We start from the raw sequence: 21,275 nt of genomic DNA on the forward strand, positions 1-21,275 counted from the left end.
GACTTTCTATAGAGGCGAAATTATAGAGTCCCGTGTACTGTGCAATGTCAGTGCACGTTGAAGAACCCCGGGTGGTCGAAATTTCCGGAGCACTCCACTGCGGCGTCCCTCTTAGCCTGAGTCGTTTTGGGACGTTAAACCCCAATACGCCAAACCAAACCAAACCATCTTCTTTTAGTGAGCTAGCAGTTATAGTGGCCATTCCCCGCATTTGGGCGTTATGTGTTTGTCTGCCTGTTTGTCTGAAACCGGTTTTTTGGCAGGCTGCTCACCTTGCCACAGGGTGATGGAATATGTGCCCATCGTGTCAGGCAGCAGCTCATTTAATCATGAGAGGCGGCTCGGGAAAAGCAGCCTGGGTCGCAACCCAACCCAGGCAATCCAAGTCCCACCGATGGCAGCACCTGCCAAATCACCTGCCTTGTGCCATTACGACACTGCTCACCTGCCCAGCGGGTGGCCGGCTTACTTGCCATAGTGTTGCCGGTATGCAGGTGAGCAGTGACGCAGTGGCACAAGGCAGGTGCTATGGAAGGTGCTGCAATGCATGCCTTCCTTTCACTTTTGCACGAAAGAACACAGACGCGCACCAACAACCACCTTAAAGGTGCACTGAAGAGGAATCTGAACTTGTCTTTTTGCCGCGGGAACTCGATCTACACGTTCCGAGCTTTCTTAGAAACTGCGATTTACTGCCCTTTGTGGCCGATTTCCCCAATTAAATCGAATTAACTTCCGGCTCCCGCCTTTTTTTTTTAATTCTGCCTCGTACGGTGGGCGGAGTCGACCAACGCGTGGAGCGCCTTTCACCCAGTCCCGTGGCGGCTTGCCGCTCTGCCATCGGCGGAGTAATACGTAGTAGTCCGTAGTAGCAAATAGTACGCGCGTATTTTTATTTCTTCGGGCTTATTTTGCGGCTATATTAGCTGCGAATGAAAATTTATTCATGGAAACCTAAAAAACAAAATAAAGCGAAAGCAAAGCCTCCACGGGACTGGGTGAAAGGCGCTCCACGCGTTGGTCGACTCCGCCCACCGTACGAGGCAGAATTCCAAATAAAGGCGGGAGCCGGACGTTAATTCATTTTAATTGGGGAAATCGGCCGCACAGGGCAATAAGGCACTGTTTCTAAGAGTGCTAGGAACGTGTGGATCGAGTTCCCGCGGCAAAAAGACATGTTCAGAATCCTCTTCAGTGCACCTTTAAGCTAGTGGAGCAGCGCTGCGCCGAAACACATGATGCTAGCGCACATATCCGCATTTGGCCTAATTACACAAATCGACTGACATTTTTTTTAGTATTTTTGATGATTTACTTCGTTTGTTAAGCGACCGGTGCCCTATACGAGAAAGGCAGACGAGGCACGCTGTCCGGCTGGTTAATAAGGACGCTTCAACCCATTTTATTTCCGAAATATACCTGGTGTTTCAGCGAACACTTTTCAAAATTCTCAAAAATAGTCTTTTTGTGGTAAAAATATGGCTTTTGCGGCATAGTATTACCTGTGTGGGCGGACACCAGAAAACCGGTGAATCGTGTTTAATAAGTTGATTAAATAATTTCTAATAATTAACATTTTAACTACTAGAGTTAGGTGCCAATTAGAGATTTATAGCCGCTCGTTAGTAATAGCCGTGTCAGTTTTTAGAGTTTCGAAACGCGGTTACCCTCGCCGCAGTGGCTCGACAAAGTCTGGCTGCATCGTGCCAAAATACGTGAGCATTCGAAGAGCTTGCAGGCAAAGCAACCCCTCCAGTGCACGTCACTAGTCCAAAAAGCCAAATTTTGTAGAGCCACAGCGCCAAGGGTAATCGCGTTTTCGAAATTCTAAAAATCACTTAACCAGCTTACTAATTAAGATGATTCACCGGTATTCTGGTGTCCGCCAACACTGGTATTAATATCAATATGCCGCAAAAGCCATATTTTTACCCCAAAAAGCCTACTTTTGAACATTTTTTAAAGTTTTCGCTGAAACACCCGGTATACATTCCTGTCAACTTTTTTCTCCTGTTCTTGCTGGTGAAGGGCAAACTTGCATACTCTGTTGTCAGCTCCAGTTGTGCGACGAAATGGAACGCTGTCTTCAGCACTCTGCACAATGAAACATCGCAGCCGCCCGCCAGTCACTCTGACAGCGGGGGGCGACGGCCCGGCTGTGCAGTCGAACAGCCTATTTGCGCTCCAGATTCTTACGCAGATTAAAACAAAAGGAAAGGGGATCGTAAAGTAGTCAAGAAGACAGGATCAGCTTTCTGAAGCAGCTTGTAGCGGACGACTCAATTGTTTCCAAAGTGGGCGACGTCTCGTCACCGAGGCCGCTACATTACTCGCCGGCTTCTGTGTCTATCTTACTTCGCGCGCTGGTTTAAGGATTTAGGGCACGCCCGCGTTAAAAGAATTTGACACACGTCGTTTGGCGGGAAACTGTGGTTTTCTGTTAAGCTTCGTCACTCAACGGGTAAATTTTAAAAGAAGTTATTAATGTCAGAGCATTATGTGTCTCTGTCGCGTCAGCAAAAAGTGTCCGCAATTTTGTCCGCACGATTACGTCGTTCTCTGAAGATAAATGTGTTAAAGTGGGATTGGGATAGATAGTGTGTGTTAAAATGTTGCCCCGGGAAAAATTTAGTTGATGAGGGGTTATTAGCTAATTATTTATACGCGAAAAGATGCACTTAGACGTCAAAATAGCCATGGACGTCGATATAGTACATGGACGTCAGCCGCCGCAGTGGCTCAGTGGTTACGGCGTTCGGCTGCTGACCCGAAAGACGCGGGTTCGATCCGGGCCGCGGTGGTCGAATTTCGGTGGAGGCGAAATTCTAGAGGCCCATGTACTGTGCGGTGTCAGTGCACGTTAAAGAACCCCAGGTGGTCGAAACTTCCGGAGCCCTTCACTACGGCGTCCCTCATAGCCCGAGTCGCTTTGGGACGTTAAAACTCATAACCATAGCCCAAATACATGGACGTCAGAACGACCACGGACGTCGATATAGTTTATGGACGTTTTGCTTTCGCATTGTTCCAGTGCGGATCGCCGCAGTAATCTTAGTTTTTTTTTTTTTCCTTCACGCGCGGTATTATAACCCAAGGGTACAAATTATCAGCAGTGATTATGAAATCACTTTGGCGGCGTGAATCTTTGGGACCTTCGCATGCTGGCAGAGTAATTCCGCTGCACCAAGTCTATAATTATCTGCGTTTGACATTTTGTTTAATTTGCCGAAACTCTAAGGAGAGAGTAACGATAAGTATACGTCGCAGTTTTTGACGCTTTGGTGTACCGCACGTAAAGGGGGCAATTAGAGCCTCGTTAATTTTGGCACCGAAAATCGGACGTGTGGTGGCTAAAACGAACCGAATATTGAGCACTCACGGGCGGCTTCCGAACAACCTGCTATTCTTCAGCTGGCCAGGCAATGTCTCTTGGTGAGAATGCTAGGCATCCAGATTTGTTTCGTGCGTATAGCATCTCGCATGTCTATAAACACGACGCTTAAAAACAAGAGCAATTTTCCCGTTATTTCATGCCGTTACATCGCTGCTGCTGAAGAAGAAAAATAGATGGTTTTAGGGGGCCTCAGGAATGCACAAGCATGCAGTACAAAAAAAAAAAAAAGAGAGAAAGAATCTGTGGATATAAGTTTTGGTTCATTTTCTGCCTCCCAGCTTACTTAGAAGGGCGAAATCCTTACAAACTGATCCACCTCAACGCTGTCAGATACTTTCTTCTAGAGTTATAGTTATCTTTTCTATACATTAAAATGTTTACTTTCTATTCGATTTGTGTCAAACTCAGCACCGAAGGTTACTATACAGCCGCATTTAAACATGGCTGCTTTTGTAGAGGCTGTAACTTCACTCGGGGTGATGCAAAATATAGATGAGGCGTGTTGGCTTCCGGGTTTCCAACTGTACTCCGATTCCGGAACCCGCATCGGCTTTGGAGCATGCGCCGGCAGCGGTGGGTGGTGTTATTTACGGAACCAGAACGGTCGCGGTGTCCCATTATTTCGGCGCCGTCGCCCGCACTCGGCGACTTCCTCGACAATATATTGGTAGGAGTGCCGGGAAAACGTTCTCGGGTTAAGCATGGAGGCAACTTGGGCGTCATGCATAACTTGTCAACTTCAGCCGCCAGGGGACGTCCTTAGTACCCCAAACGGATACGAGCAGTGTCCGTGGCCGAATCCTTGAACTACGCACCCGTCCGCGATTCTTGGCTTTGCGTTTCGTGTTGTTGTTATGCACGGGCCTTGGAAGTAAAGGGTCGAGGCACGGAGTTCAAAAACTGTCTCTTTGCCTTCGGAGTGGTCCGTCCGCGATTCTTGGCTTTGCGTTCCGTGACGTTGTTATTCGCGGCCTTGGAAGTAGCGAAGAGAGGTCGAGGCACGGAGTTCAAAATCTGTCCCTGTATCTTCGGAGTGGTCCCCTTCGCTACAGCGATAAGATACCATCCCCGACGGAGTTATTCAATAATATCAAGGCGGAAAGTGGCCCTGCGATAGTGTATCCACTATAGAGAGGCACAGCTAGGAAAGCCGAGAAGCTGAGGTTTCGTATGTGGTTTGGCTATTATTGGCCATAAAACATGGATTCAGCCGTAACAGTACGTGCCTTCTGTAGGCAAACCTCGAAGAAAGGCCTCGAAGGGAGAGGATGGTTCGGCTTTGCTTATGGGAGTTTAACGTCCCATAGCGAATCAGGCTATGGAGGGACGTCGTAGTGAAGGGCTCCGCAAATTTCGACCACCTGGGGTTCTTTAACGTGCACTGACATCGCACAGTACACGGGCCTCTAGAATTTCGCCTCCAACGAAATGCGACCGCCGTAGCCACTGATGTGTTTGGTGGATCTGGACCATGGTCTTTGCCGCATGAGGACGAAGCGGGTGGACTACGGAGGGAAGCCTTCAGGAGTCGCAGTAAACTTGAGGGTTTATTTTACATTATTTACAATATGAACAGGGAGGCCCAAAGTTCAGGAAAGAAGCTCTGTGACACAGCAGAGATTGCTGCTTAAATACAGTTAACATTCCCCAGGACCCCAGCTAGGGAATCCGAACTCTGGTCGAGGGTTCAATGGGCCTTGAGCCTCTACATTGGCTCCGCCCTCCCCACGTGACCGCGCACACCGCACACTGCACAGACACACACACTGGCAAGGAGGAACTTGGCGCCTTGCCGTCGCGAACTGTTTGGTTTGCCGCGGCCCAACCAGGCCCAAAAGGTCGTTGGCTGCTGTGTGGCGATCCTGATCGTGGGAGACGCGAGTGCTGACCGCTCCCACCGGTGACCTCTTCAGGAGGGTGGAAGGGACAAATCAGCTGTGTCCACCCCCGCTTTGTCGGGTCGCACAGGGGCAAGCGGGCGATGGGTTGGCGCCGCCGCCGCTCGCTGTCTCCTCTCCTGGTCCACAGGAGAGTGCAGTTCGGCACCAGAGCAGCATTCTGCATCGCCGGCGAAGGAGATTAGACGTCTCTGTTCACGCCGACGCCGTCGCCAGTAGCTGCCCCATGCCAGCGTTTCTCTCCGAAAAACAGCGCCTTTGATCAGCGCAGCCCGATGGCGCCAGCGCGGCTCGCCTGTCTCCGCTGGCTGGGCCCCCATCACAACACCTCTGAGCCACCGCGGCGGGTGGCCAGAGGCTGGCTGCATCCTTTTCGAACTTGCAATGTCAATACGTCCGCCATTCAGCCTTGCTTCTGCGATTGACCCCAGTTTGACCATTGTAAAAACGGCTGCGTTACTATAATATACTTCACAGCGAGTACAGCAACCTCCAGTATAGCTTACGCCAGAACCCATAGGCAGCGCATACGTGTGCTGCATAGATTCAAGAACTCAACACCGAGGAATGGCAGGTTTTGAAGCTTACGGTTTTCTAATTGGTGTAACACTAGAGCACTCTGAGTACACATGTCCATGACACGAACACGAGCGTTGCCGGGGGACTAACTCCGCTGGGGTAAACAGTGAGCTCGTGAAGCTATGCTAACCCTCTTCGCTCGTACTCTCGCGAAGATTTGCCTTTGACGTTTAAACGTTCCTGCCTACAAAGTGCACTGAACTGCTCAACAGAAAATTGTACGAAATGTCTGTGGAAGCTCTTGAAAAAACGCCGTTTCTTCGACCTTCCTGCAGTGACGACGGAGGCGACATTTCCGAAGACGATCTGAACACCCGAGTGTCTGAGGAAATCTGTGCGCGTTAAAAGGCTCCGGAGCTCTTTCTGTGTTCGCGTTGTTGTTACCACGCGAATTTGGCAAATAAAGAAGCAGCTCAAAACGAGCGGTCCCCATGTTAAGCTCACCTCTTTCAGTGGCATGCCACAGGCAGTTAGGAAAGTAAGTCGAATTACATTTCCTTGTTTTCTGCCGTGTACCTTCTTTTAGCTGGAGAGACAAGTTGTGCTGCAAGTATTTACGAAACCGACAGGCGTATAGCGAAAGCATGAACCTGCAGCTCAGTTTCGAGCAACTCCATATCCTCTGCACCGACGCGTGAGATAGGGGCACGTAGGGAAGTCACTGTGCAGACCTTTGAAAACATTGCTTCTGTGCAGAGAATGCGGAGTTAATTAGTTGGTACATAGTTTCCGTTACGCCATACACTTTACTCCTGTCCTAGCTGTGTATTTTCTGTTCGTAAATCCCTGCAGTGGAACTTGTCTAGTAGCTAAAACAAATCTGCCCAAGTACACATTATGGCTGCTTTCAGCTGAGCAGAACTTTACAACCGGGCGTGGTTGCGACGTACGAGCGGAAGCGAAATCCGGCTGTGTGCCACCCGCTTCCTTATTTATTACTTTTATATTTATTTTCTTTTTTTGTGGCTAGACCTCAGAAATGTCCCGTGACATTTCCCCTCCCTTAGATTCTCCCTCCCAGATTTTTTTTTTTTTTGTTGTTGTTGCACGCTCCTGCGTCGGCACTTTTGAAGCCGGAAGTGAGGGCTCCTCCATGGCATCTGAGTCTGACCACATATCAGAATGCCGAGAGAGAGAGAGAAAACTTTATTGTCATAGAATGTCGAGATTTAGGGCAGGTGGGCCTGGTGTGGGGGCGACTTTCTGAGCCCACGAAACGAGTGCCAGTTTGGTTGTCTTGTCTGGTCTTCTAAGAGGTTGGTGCTATTCCTCCTCAGAGGAAGCTGGCAGTCAAGTTCGTGGTGGTGGGTTTCCCGCGCAACCCCAGAGGATGTGTGCCTGGGTGGCGATTTCTCCCTGGTAACAATTTTGGCAGACGGGGTCGTATTCCCCGTCTGTGATGAGTGAAAGTCTAGAATGACTAAGGATGGAGTGTGTCTGCAACCTGCGGAGCAAGGTGGCTTGCGCTCGATTCAAGTCGGGGTGTGGAGGCGGGAACTGGCGTCTCATCTCTCTGTAGAGGTTGGTAATTTCGGCAAAGGTCTGGGGAGCCTCACCAAGATCGTCTGGGTCCGTGGGGCCGGCCGCCCGGTTGGTTAGTCCTCGGGCTAGTCGGTCGACCCCTTCGTTTCCAGAGTTTCCAGCGTGGGCGGGTACCCAGACCAGGTTGATCTTATGGTCGGGAGTGCAGCCGCGAAGGATGCGTGCAGCGGGGTGGCAGATAAAACCTGCCGAGTAATTTTGCATCGCTCTTTTGGAGTCGCTTAGCAATGTGCGCATACGTGAGTCAACGATGGCCAACGCGATGGTGGTTTTGGCGTGGTTGCACAAGCCACGCATGTCAGAATGCCGAGAGAGACTAGCGTCTGCGTTGCTATAGCAACGCCCGCGCATGAGCCGAGCAGTTCGGTATGGCAGCTACTGAGGAAATCCTCTCTCACCTTGCTCGGTCGGCCGCCGTTGCCATGACAACGTTCTTGCGCTGATGAATCCCATGATCCTTTGCGAAAAAAAGAAGGTCACTTCCGTCACTTCCAGCGCCACTCGGATGGGTGGGGCCTCTCTTTATTTCCACATTGTGACGGTGGTGATGATGATAATGATTGCAATGTTAGTGAAGGTGGTTATATGAAAAAAGCCATCTACGTGAGACACTGGAGTAATCTCTATCAGGTTGCACACGTGAGCATTTTTATGTCAGCATCATGCGGAATGCTCATGTTTGTTTGTTTTTTTATGCGTAGCATATTGCAATCACTCAGTTCAGCCCTTGGGCGCGGCCGGGCAGCCACCAAACCACGTGACGTGACGTCACGTGGTTTAGTGACGTCACCAAACCACTTAAAAAAGAAAAGAAAAGAAAAGAGAAGAAAGAACGACTGAGCATGGTGGCGGTTGGCACCGCCCCGTTTCAAAGGGGGCGCTCCTATCCATCCATCCATACGTCACGGAGGAAAAGCTGCTGAGAAAATCGAGTGCCGCCAAGCAATACCTCGCGCAAAAAGACCGCGCAATATGCAACGCATTCTTGGCTTAACCAAGCTAAGCCTGGGCATATGTTTTTTTTTTTTTTTCTAGCTTCTTGAAGCTTCGTCCGTCTCTCGCTCGCTTCTTTCTGCAACTCTAAAAGCTGGGTCGGAATTGCACTTTTCCATGTCCCGTTTTCGAACCATATGTATCAGCAGCGCGAACACCACACAGGAAGAAGAAGGAGAAGAAGGTAAAGAGCGCTGAACTTCCAACTTTTATTTGAGCAAAAATTGAACCCGCACTTTTATACACATACCAGGTAAAATCCCACCAGGGGGTAATCAAGGCGTTCTATCGAATTGGGACCAACACGATGTCCAGGGCATCAAAATGATAACTACTATCACACTATTCAAAGACTTCCATGAAAAGCACGAATGACATGCGGAAAAAACAAGACAATGTAAAAAAAAAAAAAAAAAAAAAAAAACAGGGCTGAGTGTGCGCGAATGGAAAAATGGAAAAACAGGGTTGAGGGCGCGAATTTTGCTAAAACCATGAGAAGGCAAGAACACGGCAAAAAGGTAAAAACAGGGTGAGTATGCGCAAATGGAAAAAATGGAAAAACAGGGTTGAGGGCGCGAATTTTGCTAAAAGAAACAAAGAAAAAAAAAAAAAAAAAAAACATGAGAAGGCGAGACACGGTAACAACGTAAGCGATGCGAAGGGATGAGCGCCAACAATTAACACGGCTAGAACTAAAATGCAGGGTGCCCCTAAAAACCAGGTAAAATCAGGTAAAACCAGAGAGAAAGGTGATTTCTTTTTCAGATAATGAGATGGAAGGGGTGCTTACGCAACCTTCTTTGAGCCCTGAGATGTAGGTAGCTTCAATGATTTCGCGTGTTAATTGGTTTTTATGTTTCTTTAAGACGGTTGCTTTCTTAAAATGAGGAATGCACTTCTTTTGGCTGTCACATACGCTGCAATGGGCGGGCAGGTTCCTCAACGGCGCCCCAGTTAGATCGTTCCTATGTTCCATTAACCTTTCGTTTAAGCATCTTCCTGTTTGGCCTATGTACGCCTTACCGCAAGCTAAAGGTATAGAGTATACAACACCCTCCGCACAAGGTACAAAAGGATCTCGGTGCCTGGTTGTACAGCCACTATTCTTTTTCTTTTTATTAACTTTGTTGCACAGGCTTGACAGGCGCAGAGGGGCTGAAAAGACTACGTCTACGCCTGCTTTTCTGCCAATTTTTTTCAGATTATGCGAGATTTGGTGCAGGTATGGCAGAACGGCGACCCTTTTGTTCCGCTGTCGCGTGTCATCCGGGGCTTCAAATTCATGCTTCATACTTATCAGGACTTTTTTTGCAACAGACGAAAGGAGAGATTGCGGGTATCCTGATTGCTTCAGCCTCAGCACTTGGCTCGAAAAACTGTCCTGTAACCTGTGGTGACACGATTTTGTGAGTGCGTTCTTAAAAGTTGACTTCACTATGTTCCTTTTTACAAGTTTTGAATGGGCTGAATCGTAGGGTAGGATGGGCTTATTGGCTCTTGGTTCAAATAACCAGCACACATGGTTCTCTCCGAAAAACAACTTTAACTCTAGAAACCGCATCGCGTTTTGTTCTGGGAATTCATGAGTAACTTCAAGAGGTGATATGGTATTAGAAAAAATGTGGAGGACTTGAGTTGCTTCTGTTTTAAAGGCTTCAGTGTCGCAATCTAAGAGGACCAGGAAGTCATCGACGTACCGGAAAATTTTTAGAACGCTTGAAGACTCAAGCTTGTCCTTCAAGGATCTGTCATGCATAGCGAGGAAAAGGTCGCTCAAAATGGGGGCGATGCATGACCCTATACATATGCCTTGCTTTTGTATGAATCTCGAACCGTTCCACTCTGCCACTGTTGATTTTAGGTAAGCGCATAGCAATTCAATGAAGCCATCCGCAGAAACGCCACACTCATTTTGGAAGGCCACCACACCGTGTCTATCGATGGCGTCACGAACACATTGTATGAGGGCATCCTGAGGAATGGAATAAAACAGGTCCTTTATGTCAATGGAGAAGCCATTGAACAACTTTGCTCTGTTTTCGTGCAAGAATCTGACAACTTCTTCGGTGTTTTTTGCTAGAAAGGGGTCATTGACTGGAAGTCGCTTGAGGTTGCTTTGGAGAAATTTGGCGACTTCTTTTTGCCAGGTTAGCTTCTCCGACACAATCACACGCAAAGGGCATCCAGTCTTATGCGTCTTCGCGGTAAAAAACATTTCTAGACAGCCAGTCTTTTTCCTTTGTATTGTGCGTGAATGGTTATCTAAATTCAGTTGCTGGCACAGCTTCTTCGCATTACTCCTTAGTTTTGATTCGGATGTTGTGCATTTTACAAAATTTGCTTGAACTGCTTCCGCGGCCTTTGACATGAACACGCGTTTCGGAAGGACGGCAAAACCTCCCTCCTTGTCGGCGGTTAACAAGGACAAATTTTCCTTCATTAAAAATGAGACAGTCTTCTTGATTGGGAACCTGTGCCTTTCGGCGCTACAACGCGTGACCAGGTCCACTCCGTCCGCGGTACATCGATCCGCCTCCGCCGCTGGGGCGAGGCTAGAAACTTGCCTGACCATGGTCAACATTTCCGGCGCTGTCCTCCTCGGTTCCACCGCGAACTTGGGTCCGTGACCAAGGAAACGCTGGACTTCCTCTGGGATGCTCCTGACACCTCCCACGAGGTGGACGGGGTTTCCAGTCTTTTTCTGCTTTGGAGGCACGAGAGCACGCAAGCACGGAAGTGCCTGCTGCCAGAGGCACTCTGTCGTTCGGCTGACTTGTGTCGCAACTTCACGCCATTTCCTTGATGCTGCTGGCATTGGCGTCGATGTGAACACCATTAACCGCAGGTGTTCTCTGTGGAGGCTCGCCTGGTGCTGCCATTCCGAACGCAAGATTTTGCACAGGCGGGTGGCATGGCCGACAGTGGGCTGGATGCCGCCGAACAGCTTCAGAAGTTCAGGTGGGAGCACCTTGCGTCGAATGCAGAAGCCGAGAATTCTTCCCTGGCAGGAGGATGCCGCGGCGAGGTATAATACGTAGCCGGGATCAGTTTCTGAAGAAAGGAAAGGGCCCGGGATCAGTTTCTGAAGAAAGGAAAGGGCCCGTAGAACAAGAAATGTACTTGAATAACACCATCTGTCGGGCTAGTTGGTTGCGATCCATATGTATCAGCAGCGCGAACACCACACAGGAAGAAGAAGGAGAAGAAGGTAAAGAGCGCTGAACTTCCAACTTTTATTTGAGCAAAAATTGAACCCGCACTTTTATACACATACCAGGTAAAATCCCACCAGGGGGTAATCAAGGCGTTCTATCGAATTGGGACCAACACGATGTCCAGGGCATCAAAATGATAACTACTATCACACTATTCAAAGACTTCCATGAAAAGCACGAATGACATGCGGAAAAAAACAAGACAATGTAAAAAAAAAAAAAAAAAAAAAAAAAAAAACAGGGCTGAGTGTGCGCGAATGGAAAAATGGAAAAACAGGGTTGAGGGCGCGAATTTTGCTAAAAACCATGAGAAGGCAAGAACACGGTAAAAAGGTAAAAACAGGGTTTGATTTTGATGCCCTGGACATCGTGTTGGTCCCAATTCGATAGAACGCCTTGATTACCCCCTGGTGGGATTTTACCTGGTATGTGTATAAAAGTGCGGGTTCAATTTTTGCTCAAATAAAAAGTTGGAAGTTCAGCGCTCTTTACCTTCTTCTCCTTCTTCTTCCTGTGTGGTGTTCGCGCTGCTGATACATATGGATCGCAACCAACTAGCCCGACAGATGGTGTTATTCAAGTACATTTCTTGTTCTACGGGCCCTTTCCTTTCTTCAGAAACTGATCCCGGCTACGTATTATACCTCGCCGCGGCATCCTCCTGCCAGGGAAGAATTCTCGGCTTCTGCATTCGACGCAAGGTGCTCCCACCTGAACTTCTGAAGCTGTTCGGCGGCATCCAGCCCACTGTCGGCCATGCCACCCGCCTGTGCAAAATCTTGCGTTCGGAATGGCAGCACCAGGCGAGCCTCCACAGAGAACACCTGCGGTTAATGGTGTTCACATCGACGCCAATGCCAGCAGCATCAAGGAAATGGCGTGAAGTTGCGACACAAGTCAGCCGAACGACAGAGTGCCTCTGGCAGCAGGCACTTCCGTGCTTGCGTGCTCTCGTGCCTCCAAAGCAGAAAAAGACTGGAAACCCCGTCCACCTCGTGGGAGGTGTCAGGAGCATCCCAGAGGAAGTCCAGCGTTTCCTTGGTCACGGACCCAAGTTCGCGGTGGAACCGAGGAGGACAGCGCCGGAAATGTTGACCATGGTCAGGCAAGTTTCTAGCCTCGCCCCAGCGGCGGAGGCGGATCGATGTACCGCGGACGGAGTGGACCTGGTCACGCGTTGTAGCGCCGAAAGGCACAGGTTCCCAATCAAGAAGACTGTCTCATTTTTAATGAAGGAAAATTTGTCCTTGTTAACCGCCGACAAGGAGGGAGGTTTTGCCGTCCTTCCGAAACGCGTGTTCATGTCAAAGGCCGCGGAAGCAGTTCAAGCAAATTTTGTAAAATGCACAACATCCGAATCAAAACTAAGGAGTAATGCGAAGAAGCTGTGCCAGCAACTGAATTTAGATAACCTTTCACGCACAATACAAAGGAAAAAGACTGGCTGTCTAGAAATGTTTTTTACCGCGAAGACGCATAAGACTGGATGCCCTTTGCGTGTGATTGTGTCGGAGAAGCTAACCTGGCAAAAAGAAGTCGCCAAATTTCTCCAAAGCAACCTCAAGCGACTTCCAGTCAATGACCCCTTTCTAGCAAAAAACACCGAAGAAGTTGTCAGATTCTTGCACGAAAACAGAGCAAAGTTGTTCAATGGCTTCTCCATTGACATAAAGGACCTGTTTTATTCCATTCCTCAGGATGCCCTCATACAATGTGTTCGTGACGCCATCGATAGACACGGTGTGGTGGCCTTCCAAAATGAGTGTGGCGTTTCTGCGGATGGCTTCATTGAATTGCTATGCGCTTACCTAAAATCAACAGTGGCAGAGTGGAACGGTTCGAGATTCATACAAAAGCAAGGCATATGTATAGGGTCATGCATCGCCCCCATTTTGAGCGACCTTTTCCTCGCTATGCATGACAGATCCTTGAAGGACAAGCTTGAGTCTTCAAGCGTTCTAAAAATTTTCCGGTACGTCGATGACTTCCTGGTCCTCTTAGATTGCGACACTGAAGCCTTTAAAACAGAAGCAACTCAAGTCCTCCACATTTTTTCTAATACCATATCACCTCTTGAAGTTACTCATGAATTCCCAGAACAAAACGCGATGCGGTTTCTAGAGTTAAAGTTGTTTTTCGGAGAGAACCATGTGTGCTGGTTATTTGAACCAAGAGCCAATAAGCCCATCCTACCCTACGATTCAGCCCATTCAAAACTTGTAAAAAGGAACATAGTGAAGTCAACTTTTAAGAACGCACTCACAAAATCGTGTCACCACAAGTTACAGGACAGTTTTTCGAGCCAAGTGCTGAGGCTGAAGCAATCAGGATACCCGCAATCTCTCCTTTCGTCTGTTGCAAAAAAAGTCCTGATAAGTATGAAGCATGAATTTGAAGCCCCGGATGACACGCGACAGCGGCACAGCGACAGCGACAGCGACAGCGGCACACGCGACAGCGGCACACAACCAGGCACCGAGATCCTTTTGTACCTTGTGCGGAGGGTGTTGTATACTCTATACCTTTAGCTTGCGGTAAGGCGTACATAGGCCAAACAGGAAGATGCTTAAACGAAAGGTTAATGGAACATAGGAACGATCTAACTGGGGCGCCGTTGAGGAACCTGCCCGCCCATTGCAGCGTATGTGACAGCCAAAAGAAGTGCATTCCTCATTTTAAGAAAGCAACCGTCTTAAAGAAACATAAAAACCAATTAACACGCGAAATCATTGAAGCTACCTACATCTCAGGGCTCAAAGAAGGTTGCGTAAGCACCCCTTCCATCTCATTATCTGAAAAAGAAATCACCTTTCTCTCTGGTTTTACCTGATTTTACCTGGTTTTTAGGGGCACCCTGCATTTTAGTTCTAGCCGTGTTAATTGTTGGCGCTCATCCCTTCGCATCGCTTACGTTGTTACCGTGTCTCGCCTTCTCATGTTTTTTTTTCTTTGTTTCTTTTAGCAAAATTCGCGCCCTCAACCCTGTTTTTCCATTTTTTCCATTTGCGCATACTCAACCCTGTTTTTACCTTTTTACCGTGTTCTTGCCTTCTCATGGTTTTAGCAAAATTCGCGCCCTCAACCCTGTTTTTCCATTTTTCCATTCGCGCACACTCAGCCCTGTTTTTTTTTTTTTTTTTTTTACATTGTCTTGTTTTTTCCGCATGTCATTCGTGCTTTTCATGGAAGTCTTTGAATAGTGTGATAGTAGTTATCATTTTGATGCCCTGGACATCGTGTTGGTCCCAATTCGATAGAACGCCTTGATTACCCCCTGGTGGGATTTTACCTGGTATGTGTATAAAAGTGCGGGTTCAATTTTTGCTCAAATAAAAGTTGGAAGTTCAGCGCTCTTTACCTTCTTCTCCTTCTTCTTCCTGTGTGGTGTTCGCGCTGCTGATACATATGGATCGCAACCAACTAGCCCGACAGATGGTGTTATCCGTTTTCGAAGCAACGCGAGCCGCTGCCGACCTTTTCCCATAATCGAATATCAGTGCGCCGTCGCTGGCGAGACGTGCCAAATCCTCCGGCTGCTCAATAACTGCGTTTTTTAAAAGCACGTCCTTGACATTTCCTGCACATAGATGAGTCGCGAATACGAAGCCCAAGGTGACTTACCCACGTGCCCGACGATAACTATGTAGTTTTCCAACAGGAGAAGCGAATTCCTTTGAGCTGACCTTTCGACAGTAGTTAAGAGCAAACAAGGCAGTTATTAACGCGCTTCTCAAATAGGTTTTACGATCCCGGCCGCGGCGGTTGAATTTCTTTGCAGGAGAAATTCGAGGCCCGTGTACTGTGCGATGTCAGTGCACGTTAAAGAACCCCAGGTGGTCGAAATTTCCGGAGCCCTCCACTACGGCGTCTCTCATAGCCTTAGTCGCTTTGGGACGTTAAATCCCATAAACTTAACCGAGACAGTAATTAGCGCGCTTCTCAAAGAGGTTTTACGATTTCTCAGGCTTTAGAATTCAACGTTTCCATTTTTGTTTTCGCATGTCATTTATGTATTTTTTTTTTTAATTTGGTACTCGATGTCACTGTCTCTGAGAGAGCCTGACGCGCGCGCATGCGCACACACGCACGCACACGCACTCATGTCGCTGTCGTGCTTGGAAACAATGCTTCCTTCGTTCAGGAAGTTCAACAAGCTTTCGAGCTTTCTTAGTCGCTCGCAGGCACTTGACATTTCCTTGAAGTCAAAAGCGCGTGGCACAATCTGGCACTTAAGCGGTCCTTTTTCGTACGACTGGACGCTGAGGTGAACAATGAAGTGGACGATGTCGCGCCCGAACGCAGTAATTAAATTAGGGGTGACGCTGCGCTAATCTTTTCTTCTCCTGGATGTCAGCCGCACGTGTTTTTGTGGGACATGTCCAGACTTCTAATTTTTTTCTTCACTTTTCGAGCTTCCCCTATTTCCACGTGACTGAATTGGCACCGGCCCAATTATCGAGAAGGCACGTGTCCGTGTTCGAGAAGTTTCAAGGGCTATCGAAAAGCGTTTTCTTCAAGCGAAGAGTACCTATGCGTTTTCTAAGCGCTGCACAAAGGTGCGATAAGCTCTTGCCTTTTTTTTTTGCTTTTTATCGGAAAACTAATAGCATCTGCCTTTTCGTTTTTTTCGTCAACATCTCTACCTTGCAATTTTTCAGAAAAATTATTTTTCTTCAGCGCGCGTTAATAATTATCGCAGTTTTTATCAATTATCGTTCCTAGTCTTGCATGAAAGCGAAGTATCGGCGTGATACCGCGTTTCCATTGTACAGCAGCGTGTTTGAGAGAGAGAGAGAGAGAAAGTGAGTGAGAGAGAGAGGGAAAAGTAAGATAGGACATGCGCTGTTCTATGACACATGCTAGACGGTATCGTCTGTATCACGCGAAGTCATGGTCAAAGAAATCGCCGGTAGCATTTGTGTTTGCGCTAAAGTGCAGTTTTATACCAATAAATTATTCGCTGGTCTTGAAGGTTTGCTATTGCAGACCTTAGGGTTCAAATCATGTCCGCCCAACGTCGGCTTCTGCTTCATGTTATGCGAATAATTTTTATCATAGTTTCATACGGGTTTACGAATGAAGCAACCGGCATAGGTTTTATCTTGTCCGTGTTTAATCGATTTCTGTACACTTTGGAAATCTGGCAGATTGTAGCCGCGCGTCATTTAGAATTAAAAGATCCGTGTTATGGGCCCGTGATATTAGAAGAAAAATTAGGAAGAAAAACAAAATAGCACGCGGCATAGGCAATTTGTGCGCGCCAAAGTGTTATCGCACGCGCGGACGCCGAAGCCAGGACACTAGAGATACTCCAGAAACCACCGTCGTCACCATCCGCTTCGCTCCTCCGTGCACTCTCTCTCTCTGTTTCCCTCGCAATCATTTTTTTTTTTTTGTTTCTCTCCTCTACCTGATTAGCGCGTGCCGGGCTGGCGGCAGGGCTGGCTGACAGCGCCTGTGGGAAAGAGCGCGCGCTCTCGCGATCTACGTAATCGGACGGAGAACGGAAGTGACGTAGTCTCAGCAGGAGCGAGAGAGCGCGCGCTGCTTCCGAGGCTACGGCTCGAGGGCGCCACTTCCGCAAGCTGCTCTAGAAAGCAGACGACGGGCGGCCGGCGGTCGTCTGCCGCTTTCTCAACGCTGCTGCGGTGTCGACGACAGGCGTGCTTCGCGAGCCACGTCTGCGAGTGTTGCGCGGGTGGTATCGTAAAACAAGCGCGTAGAGCGTTTTCGTCAGTGTCGCCGCGGAAAGCTTCAATCTCCCTAGCGTGCGCGCGCGGGCGTCCGTGTGTGTCTTGTCTTCCTTCGTCCGCACAGCGCCGCCTGAGCGGCGCAGACGACAGCTCATCTCGCTCGCCTAGGGCACTCTCCTGCCACCTCTGTTTCCGTGCAACAAGCTATGGCCTTTGACTTTCAGAAACTTTTACTCAGGCTAATTTTCCACCGCATCTCTTGACCGCTGCGTTGGGGCCGCGCTCGGTTCGTTGTTCCCCGCATTTCCCCGTTGTGCCCGCATCTTCACGGAAGCGTCGCCGCTGCTTCTGCGTTGACCGGCCGTCAAGCCCTTCCAGCCCCGCGAGACAACTGTTTTGACACAGCTGTCTGTGGTCGCAGCCGGTGAGACGAGCGCGTTTACCGCCCGTGACTGCTGCTGTTATTCGTTCTGCGGAGACAGCCGTCGATGGAGAGGAACCTGGAGATCGGCGGCGGCGAGATGATGATGGTCACGGACACCCAGAAGCTCGTTCTGCCCCAGAGCACCGAGAGCCTGGTGCGGCCCGTGGGCTACGGCGACGGCGGCGGCAACAAGTCGGCGCACTACAAGCGCCTGTTGGGCATGCGGCGCAGCAACTTTCTCCTCGTGCTGCTCGTGCTGATGCAGATAAGCTACCTGTGCTTCGGCGCGTTCATGTTCTGCAGCTTCGAAGGACCCGGAGAACAGGAACTGAGGCGGCACCTCAAGATGTTCCGCGCGGCTTTTCTGAGGAACTACTCCTGTCTGAACGGTGAGCCCCAGTTCGGTCGGGTCTGATGTCGCCGCGTAGTTTGAAAAGTGTACGTAAACGGCGTAAAAACGAACTGACGAATGAGCTCTTTGTGTTCTCTCCTTTAATTGCTTTATTGTTTTACTACTGCAGATTGAAGATAGCTTAACACGCACGACTCTCGTTTACATAGGCGTACGTTGAAGAAAGATTAACAGCAGGAATACGCGGATGTATCTCCGTCGAAGCTTAGCCACTTTCAAACTCGTCAAAACACGAGCTCTGTACCGTTCTGTTATTACGAACTTCTTTATATGTGACCACCATGGTGATGGATTCAACACGCGGCGTTTCCGCAGTTCATTCCACCAACAAACGTGGCGGATGACTATTTTTTGTGTCGTGTATGTACATTTTAATAGTTCCGTCGACCGGAGACGGCTATAGGCGAGACCTTTTGTTGTAAAATGTCGCATGCCATCGCGGTCGGGGATGTAAACAGGATCTCTGGGGGGTCGACTAAATCCGGAACGTAGTCGCGATTGAATGAAAGGGCGCGATTAATTCTATACTTCCGAAAATGTCAGGCCGACATTATATACCGCCCATCTCGATCATAAATTCCGTCTCTGCCCTTGCAAATGTCACGCTGTATAAGGGCCAACGTGCTTTATGATCGCCGGCTGCGCAAGCTTGATGGGCTTTTTGTTCCATCCTCCCGCACTCTCTACCGTGTTAGCATGGTGGAAGCCGGCCGTTCTCTCCGCTGCCCGAAACAGCTGACTCCGTCACGATCGCGCGCCGAGAGTCGGCGCATGCTGTGTGCTGTCGCGGCGCCGGGCGATTCATCTTGTTGCGGCTATAGCCCTCCCCAACACCTGCGCGGCTGTATGTGGGAGGAACGGCGCTTCCAGAACTAACTGTACCGCGCCGTTCCGGCTTTCAGCGCGCGAATAATAATCGCGTGTGTATGTGGCGACGCGAGAACTAGGAAACGCTGCATGCTTTCACAGGTCGAAGCGCTACGAACTGGAACACTTTTTAGAACGAAAGCTGTACTTCGCGACCAAAGCTGCAAAAGCTGATTCATCGCTGAAGCCTGACCTTGAATTGACCTTGCGAGCCTGAATACAGTAAATAAATGTGGCCGCGACTGGGTTTCGAACCCGCGGCGGCGCTAACAGAACAGCTTCGCTGGCCAGTGCATGAAAGCACTGTGCTATCGCCGGGGACGATCACGTCACGCCTTATGTTAAACTGCAAATCTCTTTCGCGTTGTGCATTGCACGTCTTCGTCTACTAACACTCTAACTAATATCCTCGCCAAACGCGCCGACGACCCAGCAGAGCAATACCTACATTCATTATTACAGCGCAAAGACGGCACAAAACAAGAAGGGGACACAACAGCGCTGTTGTGTCCCCTTCTTGTTTTGTGCCGTCTTTGCGCTGTAATAATGAATGTAGGTAACCAACTCGCCCAAAATGTTGTATTATAGAGCAAAACCATCAGCCAACTAAGCTAAACACATGCTTTCGCACTTTTACTCGGCTTAACTACGTTAAAACCCTACCACTTCTTTATTACCACTTCTTTGTTGGCGTGCCGTCAACTGTTTTCTTGCTACTAGTTTTCTTACGGACGCATGATCCCTTTATCACCCTTTTAAGTTCTGTGCATGAGTAAAAACGAATTTGGCTGTTGAGTTGCTAAAAGAGCGTCTTCTTTCATATCACTGGCACGTCTACGTGTTCTCTTTTTTGTTTCTTTCTTTACTCTGCTTCGCTCACATTTATATGGCTGTTAAACCGAAATACGCGAACGACGAATGGGCAGCCCCCCCCCCCCCTAACATTTTGAGCGCGCGTGGCTGTCGGCTCCACCGGACGAGGAGAGGGGAAACCGCAGATGCATGGCCCTGTCTATAAAAAGGAACCGTGATCTTCATTGATCGCTAAGGCCTGGCATGTATGTAGGCCAATGCGCGCCTGAAAGCAACCTAAAGAACGGAGTAACTTCGCATTCCTGAGAAAGTTTGCGGCTGACGTATACGATCCCCACTCACTGTGCGCATAGCGAATGCATGAAAGATCTCCTCATCTTTTTTTTTGTTTGTTTGAATGAAAAGGAGTAGGGCTGTATTTGAAAGGGATTGTACAATTTCTCCATCTTTGTTTTTGATCTTTTCCATCCTGTCATCTATACGTGCTCTGCATTCACGATAAATGGAGATCACGGTTGCAGCTAGGCACAGTTGATTTGCTACTTATCTGTTCCTCGTGCCGCTCCCCTGCAGCTTATACCCATTACTTTTTTCTCCTCATTTGTATTGCGTACGCGCCAGCTGTTCCAGCTATAGATCAACATGGACGTTGACATATGACAGCGAAGAGCCAGTTGTTGCGCAACCACTTTGCGTTTCTGGCTCTTCAAAGAGCTGAAACAGTGTTCTCTCACATGCCCGTGAAGCGATTCAAAGAGCACAGACTGGCCTTTTCGTAGTTAGACTCGTTAGCTGATATATCAGTGAGATGACATTGCTCGGTAGGGGCCTCTGCTAGGCTCGCTGTAGTGGAGGGCTTCGGAGTAATTCAGACCACCTGGGGACCTTTAGAGTGAAGCGAAATGACTGTATGCAAGGGGCTTTTTGAGCTTCGACGAAATGCGGCCACCGGGATTCGAACCGGAGACCTCGTGTTGAACAGCAGAACGCCCTATAGCCACCGCTGGTGGTCTCGCACGGAAAGGCTTCTTCGCATCATTTGCCGGTCATTGTTGTGCGTGTCTTTTTTTTTCCGACAGACGTTGAAGCACTGTAACCCTCTATTTCTCGTTTCTCCGAGGGGGAAAAAAGCATGAAAATGCGATACATAATTAAGACGCGGTGCAGAAAAAAGCGTAGTGCTGTCATGAACCGCAGCAAGCTGCCACGACATATTCTGCCAAGTAGTGTGTGGTGAGCGTCGCAGGAAACACAGTTCCGTTAATTCTTCGTGCTTATTGTCATGCTGTACAGCAGGTCAGTCACAGGAAGTAAATTGAGCATCCAGGATTTTGACAGGCTACAACCACTGTCACCGTGAACCTAATAGAAGACAGAAGACTTTCGTGAACTAGTGAAGAGTCAATTCGAGACTTTAAATTTGAACAGTGGTTGTTTTAAGTGGC

The 21,275-nt window shown here is 48.8% G+C and overlaps 1 protein-coding gene across 3 annotated transcripts in view; it reads left to right on the forward strand.

Moving 5' to 3' along the window:
• LOC149332347 (potassium channel subfamily K member 1-like) overlaps positions 1–21,275 on the forward strand; it is a 160,942-nt gene that overhangs the window by 92,708 nt on the left and 46,959 nt on the right. Inside the window, exon 1 of one of the 3 annotated variants that reach the window (XM_089557241.1) lies at positions 17,184–18,127. The exons of 1 other annotated variant lie outside the window; for it this stretch is intronic. In XM_089557241.1, coding sequence (XP_089413367.1) covers positions 17,803–18,127 — 325 coding nt within the window. In that variant the 5' untranslated portion in view covers positions 17,184–17,802. Of the gene's footprint in view, positions 1–17,183; positions 18,128–21,275 lie in introns of those variants that run through there. One more of the 3 variants, XM_089557242.1, reaches the window with a different exon arrangement.

Source organism: Amblyomma mixtum, chromosome 8 (genome assembly GCF_055824585.1).
Source record: "Amblyomma mixtum isolate Tamu chromosome 8, ASM5582458v1, whole genome shotgun sequence".
Lineage (NCBI taxonomy): Eukaryota > Metazoa > Arthropoda > Arachnida > Ixodida > Ixodidae > Amblyomma > Amblyomma mixtum.